The sequence below is a fragment of the Oncorhynchus masou genome, unplaced genomic scaffold (assembly GCF_036934945.1).
Source record: "Oncorhynchus masou masou isolate Uvic2021 unplaced genomic scaffold, UVic_Omas_1.1 unplaced_scaffold_2146, whole genome shotgun sequence".
Lineage (NCBI taxonomy): Eukaryota > Metazoa > Chordata > Actinopteri > Salmoniformes > Salmonidae > Oncorhynchus > Oncorhynchus masou.
Window position 1 is genome coordinate 49396 of NW_027008623.1, and position 12454 is coordinate 61849.

At 48.3% G+C, this 12454-nt stretch overlaps 1 protein-coding gene across 2 annotated transcripts in view; it reads right to left on the reverse strand.

Annotated features, from left to right (window-relative positions):
• The window catches only part of LOC135532999 (adiponectin receptor protein 2-like), a 74498-nt gene that overhangs the window by 43453 nt on the left and 18591 nt on the right, over positions 1-12454 (reverse strand). For both annotated transcript variants that reach the window (XM_064960409.1, XM_064960410.1), the window contains exon 2: positions 11070-11448. In XM_064960409.1, coding sequence (XP_064816481.1) covers positions 11070-11210 — 141 coding nt within the window. In that variant the 5' untranslated portion in view covers positions 11211-11448. The remainder of the gene's footprint in view (positions 1-11069; positions 11449-12454) is intronic.

Here is a 12454-nt window from a genome sequence, read left to right on the forward strand (position 1 = left end):
TAGAAACCACACTGAGCAGCGGTTGGGTCATTCTGTGGTGGAGTGATTCCTAGTTAGTCTGCCACACGGGTGACTATCAGAAGATCAGTAGGTTTAATAGCGCTGTAAATTCTAATGTAAATTAAATGAACATGTCAGTCAGGAGGATGTGGTTGACAGTGGTGTGGAACGGGAACAGGTTTCTATGACTCACTTACAATGAATTGAAAAACATGCTGGGAAATGTTCGCTTGCAGGTTTCTTCTCGCCGATGCAACAATAACACATAAAAAGCTGCAATCAGAGGTTCAAGCTCGGTGGTGTTATTCACTTTGGGCAAATGTTGAAGTGAGCGGAGTAGTTATGATGGCAAAAGTGTTCGTAGTACCTGAAGTGTCTTGATAATGTTTCACAATGAAACATCACACACGCCCATACATAAAACACACGCACACAACCATACATAAAACACACACACGCCCATACATAAAACACACACACACCCATACATAAAACACACACACACCCATACATAACACACACACACACCCATACATAACACACACACACACACACACACCCATACATAAAACACACACACACCCATACATAACACACACACACCCATACATAAAACACACACACACCCATACATAACACACACACACCCATACATAAAACACACACACACACCCATACATAAAACACACACACACACCCATACATAACACACACACACACACACACACATACATAAAACACACACACACCCATACATAACACACACACACCCATACATAAAACACCCCCCCCCCCAATAGCCCCCATCAGGACAAATTGGACACGTCACCCTAAGATAAGCTACCTCTGTGCTCTTTACCATATGTTTTTGATGCAGTTTGGACTGTGTTTTTATGGATGTTGACTATAGGGTTGCAAAATTCCAGGAACTTTCAATAAATTCCCTTGTTTCCCAGAAATCGTGGTTGGAGGAGTCCGGATATTACGCTTATTCCCTCCTGATTCTAGAAACCTCCAACTGGGATTTCGGGAAAACCAGGGAATTTATTGAAAGTTCGCCCGGAATTTTGCAACCCTAGATGACTACTTTCAAACGTCTTCTCCAGAACCGATAGACAGATCGATACCAAATGTGGTATATAGCAGCTATAGATGCACATCTTCAAACACACATTTTATAAGAGCTCAAACCATATGGCCGCAATAAGCCAACAAGCTTGCATGAACAATACTTTAGATTAGCTAGACTCATGTCCCTTAGCATGTGTGCCAAATTTCATCACTGAGTCAAACAGATTGAGATATATAGCGCCACCGTGTGGCCGATCTGAATGGGCATACATATGTTGAGTGTTGACCGTGTTTGGAACAAGCTTGGTTACGATACGAATATTCCTGTCTGATTTATTAGCATTAATATGCCAGACAATTCCCAAATTAAATGTTTATTGGTCAGTAGTGACCATGTTGTTTGACATACTAGTCTGCAACACATTGCGTTGAGACCTTGGTCCATGGATGCCATATATCAAGGCTCATCCAGATCGGCCCAGTGGTTCCGGACGAGATGTAGTGTTTTTCACAAAATTCAAAAATGGTGGACAATCCATCATGACGGACCTTATGGGTCCTTGGGGAAAATGTGTTCCTTGAGAGAAGAGGGACCTATGCACTGAATTTCAGGGCTCTAGGTCATATGGGGTGAGGGGCGTGACCCTTCAAAGTTAGTCATTTCAATCAGCTGTTATAGCGCCGCCTTGTGGCCAATTGGAATGGCATTGCACGAGAGAGTGTAGACTATGGGCCTTCACCATCACGTCAAGTTTCACCCTCTTCGGCCTTACCATCTCATGGGAATTTGAATGTTAACTTTCCTCGCATGAAGAAGAGGAAAAATAATAATAATAATGAACACCAACAAATACAACAGGGTTTCGCCCCGCTTCACTGGCTTGAACCCTTAATAAGATAAGAATACCAACATAAAGTAAATGTCTCAGCGGAACAGAAAAAACATCTCTCCAAGATCAGACGTCTAACCCCATACTGGGGTGTACAACTCTATGCCGTTTCATCTGGCCTTTAACATGTGATAAGATTGGAGGATAGAGGAAGGAGAGGAGGATTAGTTGGCGACAGAGAGCTGCTAAAGTGAAGTGTGGTTTTCTCCCTCCATCTAATCTAAATGTATTTTTGCATCTCCCTCTTGCTGAGATTATAAATTGACAGTCTTCCTCATGGCGCTGACTGAATAAGAGGTGAAGAGTCTTCCTCATGGCGCTGACTGAATAAGAGATGGGAGGTGAAGAGTCTTCCTCATGGCGCTGACTGAATAAGAGATGGGGGATGAAGAGTCTTCCTCATGGCGCTGACTGAATAAGAGATGGGAGATGAAGAGTCTTCCTCATGGCGCTGACTGAATAAGAGGTGAAGAGTCTTCCTCATGGCGCTGACTGAATAAGAGGTGGGGGATGAAGAGTCTTCCTCATGGAGCTGACTGAATAAGAGATGGGAGGTGAAGAGTCTTCCTCATGGCGCTGACTGAATAAGAGGTGAAGAGTCTTCCTCATGGAGCTGACTGAATAAGAGATGGGAGGTGAAGAGTCTTCCTCATGGAGCTGACTGAATAAGAGGTGGGAGGTGAAGAGTCTTCCTCATGGAGCTGACTGAATAAGAGATGGGAGGTGAAGAGTCTGACTAAGAGGTGGGAGGTGAAGAGTCTTCCTCATGGCCCTGACTGACTAAGAGATGGGAGGTGAAGAGTCTTCCTCATGGAGCTGACTGAATGAGATGGGAAGAGTCTTCCTCATGGAGCTGACTGAATAAGAGGTGGGGGATGAAGAGTCTTCCTCATGGAGCTGACTGAATAAGAGGTGGGAGGTGAAGAGTCTTCCTCATGGAGCTGACTGAATAAGAGATGGGAGGTGAAGAGTCTTCCTCATGGAGCTGACTGAATAAGAGATGGGGGATGAAGAGTCTTCCTCATGGAGCTGACTGAATAAGAGGTGGGGGATGAAGAGTCTTCCTCATGGAGCTGACTGAATAAGAGATGGGAGGTGAAGAGTCTTCCTCATGGAGCTGACTGAATAAGAGGTGGGAGGTGAAGAGTCTTCCTCATGGAGCTGACTGAATAAGAGATGGGAGGTGAAGAGTCTTCCTCATGGAGCTGACTGAATAAGAGATGGGAGGTGAAGAGTCTTCCTCATGGAGCTGACTGAATAAGAGATGGGAGGTGAAGAGTCTTCCTCATGGAGCTGACTGAATAAGAGGTGAAGAGTCTTCCTCATGGAGCTGACTGAATAAGAGATGGGAGGTGAAGAGTCTTCCTCATGGAGCTGACTGAATAAGAGATGGGAGGTGAAGAGTCTTCCTCATGGAGCTGACTGAATAAGAGGTGGGAGGTGAAGAGTCTTCCTGAATAAGAGGTGGGAGGTGAAGAGTCTTCCTCATGGCGCTGACTGAATAAGAGATGGGAGGTGAAGAGTCTTCCTCATGGCGCTGACTGAATAAGAGATGGGAGGTGAAGAGTCTTCCTCATGGAGCTGACTGAATAAGAGATGGTAGGTGAAGAGTCTTCATGGAGCTGACTGAATAAGAGGTGGGGGATGAAGAGTCTTCCTCATGGAGCTGACTGAATAAGAGGTGGGAGGTGAAGAGTCTTCCTCATGGCGCTGACTGAATAAGAGATGGGAGGTGAAGAGTCTTCCTCATGGAGATGGGAGGTGAAGAGTCTGGAGCTGACTGAATAAGAGGTGGGGGATGAAGAGTCTTCCTCATGGAGCTGACTGAATAAGAGATGGGAGGTGAAGAGTCTTCCTCATGGAGCTGACTGAATAAGAGGTGGGAGGTGAAGAGTCTTCCTCATGGAGCTGACTGAATAAGAGATGGGAGGTGAAGAGTCTTCCTCATGGAGCTGACTGAATAAGAGATGGGAGGTGAAGAGTCTTCCTCATGGAGCTGACTGAATGGGAAGAGGAGCTGACTGAATAAGAGATGGGAGGTGAAGAGTCTTCCTCATGGAGCTGACTGAATAAGAGATGGGAGGTGAAGAGTCTTCCTCATGGAGCTGACTGAATACGAGATGGGAGGTGAAGAGTCTTCCTCATGGATGTGACTGAATAAGAGATGGGAGGTGAAGATGCAGACTTGAGATTAACTTCCACCTAGTTCCTGTATGTAAAAATACTGTGTATTTAACTAGACTAACGAGTGTAATAATGGCATCATCCAGGTTCCAGTTGATGATCACGTTGATGGGGAAAGTGACTCTTTCTAGAATGACCCTGTCATACTTGTTCTTTTCTCTATGATTGGGCTACTGTTACAATGTCTTCATCACAGTTCTAGTCGATGACAGTCTAGATGGGGAAAGTCACTCTCTCTGACTCAAGTCACTATTTCTAGTGAGACCAGTTCCTTTTATGACTGGTCTCGGAATCACCAACCTTTAAGCCTGGAGACCATTGAGACATGGATTGTGTGAGTGCCTTTCAGAGGGTGAGTGGGCAAGACAATATTTAAGTGCCTTTGAACGGGGTATGGAAGTAGGTGTCAGGCACGTTGGTTTGAGTGTGTCAAAAAGTGCAATGGCGCAGGGTTTTTCCCACTCAACAGTTTCCAGTGTGTATCAAGAATGATCCACCATCCAAAGGACTGCCAGCCAACTTGACAACTGTGGGAAGCATTGGAGTCAACATGGACCAGCATTCCTGTGGAACACTTGACACCATGTACAGTCTATGCCCCAATGATTGAGGCTGTTCTAAGGGCAAACTCAATATTAGGAAGTTGTTCCTAATGTTTTGTAAACTCAGTGTAGGGTGCTACCTGGCAACCATCGACACAGCCATGCACACAACAACCTAACAAGTTAAGAAGCTTGATACTGTTCACTACGGAACTATAGAATGAAAATAGAGATCTGAGAATGTCTAGAATGTTCTGAGAATGTGCTCACTTGTCGATTAAAATAACTGGTTTGTTAACGAGACTCAGAATGAACCTTAACCCAGTTGTGTGGTGCGATCCAACCAGCCTGACAGACTTCAGACCAACGACCATTACTGTCTGACTGTTGCTACATACAACGCCACCTTTCAACTGGGTTGGCTGCAAAGAAAATATGTTGACTTATGACAACTATAGACGTGGGACTTACATTGATGATCGCCTGTAGTCCTGGTCTTAGATCAGGTGTTCCCAACCAGGGGTACGCACTATGCCGTCGGGGTACACCAAATAAAAATGTGATTCACATATTTTAAAAATACCTACTTTAAAAAAAATATAATAATAAAAGTTCACATTTTCACAGACCATTTATATTTTCCAACGGGGCTACACATTTGGAAGAGGTTTCTCTCTCACCTGAATAGCCTCGTTTCACTGCCAAAAATATAATTAAACCATCTAGGTGTTCAGCGAAATAACAAAACAATATCAAATACAGGTCGTCAAATAATTAACATCCAATCACATTAAACGTTACTCTCTCACGGGAATTCCACTAACGGTCTGAATGTAGCCAAACGTAGCTGCTGCTCATGTTGGCGTCTGTACTGATGGTGCAAAAACCATGACAGGGAGACATAGTGGAGTGGTCACGCAAGTGCAACCGACGTCACTTGGGCACACTGCAGCATCCACCGAGAGGCTCTTGCTGCCAAGGGAATGCCTGACAGCTTGAGAGACGTTTTGGACACTACAGTGAAAATTGTTAACTTGGTGGTTAACTTTGTTAAAGCAAGGCCCCTGAACTCTCGTGTATTTTCTGCATTATGCAATGATATGGGCAGCGACCATGTAACGCTTTTACAACATACGCTGGTTTTCAAGGGGGAAAGTATTGACACGTTTTTTAATTGAGAGACGAACTTAAAGTTGTCTTTACTGACCATCATTTTCACTTGTCTGACCGCTTGATGATGACGAGTTTCTCACACGACTGGCCTATCTGGGTGATGTTTTTTCTCCCCTCGCCTGAATGATCTGCATCTAGGATAAAAGGGACTCTCCACAACCATATTCAATGTGCCGGACAAAATTGAGGCTATGATTAAGACGTTGGACCTCTTCTCTGTCTGCATTAATAACAAGGACAACACAGGTCTTGCCATCATTGTATGATTTGTGTGCAAATGAACTGAAGCTTACAGACAACGTCAAATGTGATATAGCGAAGCACCTGAGTGAGTTGGGTGCACAATTACGCAGGTACTTTCCCGAAACAGATGACAACTGGATTCGTTATCCCTTTCATGCCTTGCCTCCAGTCCACTTACCGATATCTGAATAAGAGAGCCTCGTCAAAAATTGCAACAAGCGGTTCTGTGGGAATGTCATTTAAAATCAGAAGTCACTGCCAGCTTTCTAGATTGGGCTGCGCTCAGAGTATCCTGCCTGGGCAAATCGCACTGTTAAGACACGGATGCCCTTCGCAACCACTTACCTATGTGAGAGTGGATTCTCGGCCCTCACTAGCATGAAAACTAAATACAGGCACAGGCTGTGTGTGGAAAATGATTTAAGACAGACTCTCCAATACAACACTGCAGAGTTATGTGCATCCTTTCAAGCAAAACCCTTTTCATTAACCTGTGATGAGTTATTCAATTTTCGATGAACAAATAAGGTTTCATATGTAAGATTGTTAAATAAAGAGCAAAATGATTGATTATTGATTATTATTATTATTTGTGCCCTAGTCCTATAAGAGTTCTTTGTTACTTCCCTTGAGCCGGGTTGTGACGAACGCACACTCATTCGTATGTTTAATAAATGTATTGTATAGCGTGTGTGGGGCAGGCTTACAATGATGGCACACTATAAAAAGTTTGGGAACCACTGTCTCAGATAAACAAATCGGCTATACTCTGCTTGAAGGATTCTTGACAAAAACACCTTGGGCCAACTGTTGGCACGAGGGGCCAACTGTTGGCACGAGGGGCCAACTGTTGGCACGAGGGGCCAACTGTTGGCACGAGGGGCCAACTGTTGGCACGAGGGGCCTAGTTTCCAGGTATGGTGACACCACTGCTACAGTAGCTCTGACGAGACCTGTTAAGGAGGCAGTGGGCTGTCATTACTACTGTAATGACCGGCCAACTGTTGGCACTGTTAAGGAGGCAGTGGGCTGTCAGTAATGACCCAGCCCCTAGTAGCCCAGGCCCTATAGCCCAGCCCCTATAGCCCAGGCCCTATAGCCCAGGCCCATCCCTATAGCCCAGGCCCTATACCTCAGCCCATCCCTATAGCCCAGGCCCTATAGTCCAGGCCCTGATCCCTAACCCTACTGCCCATCCCTACAGGCCCTATAGTCCAGGCCCTCTGCCCATCCCTATAGAGGCCCTATACCTCAGCCCATCCCTATAAGGCCCTATACCTCAGGCCCAGGCCCTATACCTCAGCCCATCCCTATAGTCCAGGCCCTTACTAGCCCATCCCTATAGCCCAGGCCCTAATGCCCATCCCTATAGCCCAGGCCCTATAGTCCAGGCCCTATACCTCAGCCCATCCCTATAGTCCAGGCCCTAGCCCATCCCTATAGTCCAGCCCCCCTATAGCCCAGCCCATCCCCATAGTCCAGCCCAGCCCATCCCTATAGCCCAGGCCCTATACCCCAGCCCATCCCTATAGCCCAGGCCCTATACCTCAGCCCATCCCTATAGCCCAGGCCCTATACCTCCCCATCCCTATAGCCAGGCCCTATACCCAGCCCATCCCTATAGTCCAGGCCCTAGCCCATCCCTATAGCCCAGGCCCTATACCTCAGCCCATCCCTATAGTCCAGGCCCTATACACCCATCCCTAGTCCAGGCCCTATACCCCATCCCTATAGCCCAGTCCAGGCCCTATACCCAGTCCAGGCCCTATAGCCCAGGCCCTATAGCCCAGGCCCTATAGCCCAGTCCAGGCCCATAGCCCAGTCCAGGCCCTATAGCCCAGTCCAGGCCCTATAGTCCAGGCCCTATAGCCCAGTCCAGGCCCTATAGCCCATCCCTATAGTCCAGGCCCTATAGTCCAGGCCCTATAGTCCAGGCCCAGTCCAGGCCCTATAGCCCAGTCCAGGCCTATATAGCCCAGTCCAGTCCAGGCCCTCCCTATACCCCAGTCCGGGCCCTATACCCCAGTCCAGGCCCTATACCCCGGACCCAGACTGGTTAAATCATCCAAAGCCAAACCATATTTTGATAACAGGCCTTCCACCTATCAGCCCAGACCACACAGCAGCATCCAGGACCAACCAGGGAGAGCAACATGGCAGGCTGCTCTCCTCTCCTGAATATCAACAGCAGCTGTATTGGGTTACCAGGCATCACAGGGCTGGCTTTACATGAAAGACTACACGCAGATCAGAAGCCAGGGATTAACGCTGTGTGTGTGGTGGGGGTTGTGTGTATGTGTGTGTGTATTCAATATTGACCAAAACGGGTGCAGAAGACAAGGAAACAACCAGTAGTCTGAACAGGAAATCCAACCACCTCGGGTCGCCTCCTACCGCCAAGACCCGACCTCGGGTCGCCTCCTACCGCCAAGACCCGACCTCGGGTCGCCTCCTACCGCCAAGACCCGACCTCGGGTCGCCTCCTACCGCCAAGACCCGACCTCGGGTCGCCTCCTACCGCCAAGACCCGACCTCGGGTCGCCTCCTACCGCCAAGACCCGACCTCGGGTCGCCTCCTACCGCCAGACCCGACCTCGGGTCGCCTCCTACCGCCAAGACCCGACCTCGGGTCGCCTCCTACCGCCAGACCCGACCTCGGGTCGCCTCCTACCGCCAGACCCGACCTCGGGTCACCTCCTACCGCCAGACCCGACCTCGGGTCATCTCCGAGGAAGGCAGTAAAGCACACGTCTGCTATTCCACTGCCTGAGGCCCCAGCAGGCCAGGACGGCTTGCCTTACACAGCAGGGTGGATGTCTGGCGGGGTAAGACCTTCAGATCATTTTCAGGGAGTTTCTCCTCAACTCTACGTGACTGAAGAGCATGTGATCTGACTGGATGGGACAGCACAGCTGGGGCGACGCCCACATTCCTGTTTGGCCTATGCAGGGGTGGGTTTCTCAATTTCATCTGTGTTCCTTGCAAACGTCCTGCCGTTTCACATTTTTGACCGAGCTAGCTCACGTCACCCAACTAGTGAAGGGCTTGAGCATTGGGTTAGTTGACCTGTGGTGGAAAAACTAGGGATCTCCCACTCCCAGAGGAACGGGCTGAGAAACACTGACTTAGTGTATTTCTCCTGGCCAGGCCAGCTTGACTGCCTGTATTCAGCACTCTGAGAAACACTGACTTAGTGTATTTCTCCTGGCCAGGCCAGCTTGACTGCCTGTATTCAGCACTCTGAGAAACACTGACTTAGTGTATTTCTCCTGGCCAGGCCAGCTTGACTGCCTGTATTCAGCACTCTGAGAAAAACTGACTTAGTGTATTTCTCCTGGCCAGGCCAGCTTGACTGCCTGTATTCAGCACTCTGAGAAACACTGACTTAGTGTATTTCTCCTGGCCAGGCCAGCTTGACTGCCTGTATTCAGCCCTCTGAGAAACACTGACTTAGTGTATTTCTCCTGGCCAGGCCAGCTTGACTGCCTGTATTCAGCCCTCTGAGAAACACTGACCTGCAGTGCATTTCTCCTGGCCAGGCCAGCTTGACTGCCTGTATTCAGCCCTCTGAGAAACACTGACTTAGTGTATTTCTCCTGGCCAGGCCAGCTTGACTGCCTGTATTCAGCCCTCTGAGAAACACTGACTTAGTGTATTTCTCCTGGCCAGGCCAGCTTGACTGCCTGTATTCAGCACTCTGAGAAACACTGACTTAGTGTATTTCTCCTGGCCAGGCCAGCTTGACTGCCTGTATTCAGCACTCTGAGAAACACTGACTTAGTGTATTTCTCCTGGCCAGGCCAGCTTGACTGCCTGTATTCAGCACTCTGAGAAACACTGACCTGCAGTGTATTTCTCCTGGCCAGGCCAGCTTGACTGCCTGTATTCAGCACTCTGAGAAACACTGACTTAGTGTATTTCTCCTGGCCAGGCCAGCTTGACTGCCTGTATTCAGCACTCTGAGAAACACTGACTTAGTGTATTTCTCCTGGCCAGGCCAGCTTGACTGCCTGTATTCAGCACTCTGTGATGCAGCAGTCTCACCATCTAGCAGCAGCAGAACAGATACAGATCATTAAACCATTGTGTTGTCTCACGCCTCAGGGGGCAGACGAGCTTCTCTCTCCCGGGCCTACATGAAAGCAATAGTACACCAAAGACATAGGATGCCTGCTTGGCTCTTTGAATCTCACACACACAGTTAATCACACACACACACAGACAGTCACACACACACAGTTAATCACACACACACAGACAGTCACACACACACACAGTTAATCACACACACACACACAGACAGTCACACACACAGTCACACTTGGATTTATCCGTTTATCTGTGCTTGATATGAAAACCCCGAGAGCAAGAATATGGCTGTTGTGAGAATGGTCGAGTATAGATCTTTACTGAAGTCCTCTTCATTAGTGAAGTACAACACTGACGTCACAGCAGCACAGTGAGAGAGGCAGGAAAGGAGATGGGATGATGAGGAGTACTGAGCTCTCATGCTGATTGGATCATTATCTCGCTCTGCCAGCTGAGCCCAGGATGTATGAAATCTTATTTATCCCTCACAGAGAGCTGTGGCGTCTCTTAAATGGGATACGGTTATTGTGATGAGTGTCTGTGGGATAGGAAGTAGCTTTATTGGTGTGTGTGTGTGTGTGTGTGTGTCTAACCTCGGGAGGGACGGTGTGTGCGTGGGTGGTGTGTGTGTGTGTGTGTGTGTGTGTGTCTAACCTCGGGAGGGACGGTGTGTGTGTGTGTGTGTGTGTGTGTGTGTCTAACCTCGGGAGGGACGGTGTGTGTGTGTGTGTCTAACCTCGGGAGGGACGGTGTGTGTGTGTGTGTGTGTGTGTGTCTAACCTCGGGAGGGACGGTGTGTGCGTGGGTGGTGTGTGTGTATTCACTCAGCCGTACCAGTGGGTATCATCAACCCAGATACTCTAAAAGCCTCACTCACCCTCAGAGTTACACCGTTGTGCGTGTGTCCGTCTGAGATGACATCATCCTCCTCCTCCTGCTGCTCTCTCGGATCCATCTGCTCCGTAGTGGTGCCATCAGCATCTGTAGCAGCGGTACCACAGCCTCTATACCTCAACATGAAGCCCGGACCCTCGGCCCCTGAGGGCCTCTGCTGCGGCTCCAGCTCCCCTCCTCCGGCTCCCTCCAGCTTGGCTGCTGGCCTGATACTCCCCCGCTGACCGCTGTGGACTGACCAGCCTGGCTGGACTGTAGAGGTGGTGGAGGTCCTCCTCCAGCTGGACAGGGGTAACTGGGTCCTGGTGGTGCGGTTGAATCGTTGGCCAGAAAGGGTGGGGGTCGGTAGACTGGTAAGGAGCCTAAAGGAAGAGAGGGAGAGGAGACAGGAATGGATGGAGGGAGTAGGAAAGAGACAAAGGGAAGGAAGGGAGAGGAAATTAGTTCTTATTTTGAATTTCTTGTTATGAATTGTTTGTATTTGCCAGTATTAGGGCGGTAACCAGATAAGGACTGGTGTAGCACGCAGCAGGGGAGGGGCCCCAAACCCCAAAATGTATATATTTTTAAATGGTAATAAGATGATTGTTGACATGTCCAAATACCCCCTATATGATCTATAGGATATATGGCCCAAGCCAAGACAGTATGTCTACATGAAAACAGTGTCGTTATACTTATATCAAGATTTAGACCCAGACAGAGAATTACAAGTCAGCATTACACACTGTGAAATGTCAGTCACAGTCAATGGTCACTGCAATGGTCACAATTACAAATGGTCAATAACCAGTCTGGTTGGGTGTCCTGATGGGTAGCTTAGCGACTTACAATGCCAAGGACATGGAGAGTAACCCAAGAGTCCACACAAAGATTAAACTCCTCTCTGGCTGTAAACACTGAACATCTCTCCTCTCTCTCTCTCTCTCTGTCTCTTCATACCTCTTCCTCTCCTGGCTAATAGTCTGACACTCATCTAATCTTCATTTCATCCTTCTTTCACCCCCCCCAACACCCCATGAGGCAACAAAGACTTGTCGTTTCCAGGACAGTAAGGTGTTGCTGTACAAACCTGTAGAGACTCCTGTCATCTCCAGGACAGTAAGGTGTTGCTGTACAAACCTGTAGAGACTCCTGTCATCTCCAGGACAGTAAGGTGTTGCTGTACAAACCTGTAGAGACTCCTGTCTTCTCCAGGACAGTAAGGTGTTGCTGTACAAACCTGTAGAGACTCCTGTCATCTCCACGACGGTAAGGTGTTGCTGTACGAACCTGTAGAGACTCCTGTCATCTCCAGGACAGTAAGGTGTTGCTGTACAAACCTGTAGAGACTCCTGTCATCTCCAGGACAGTAAGGTGTTGCTGTAA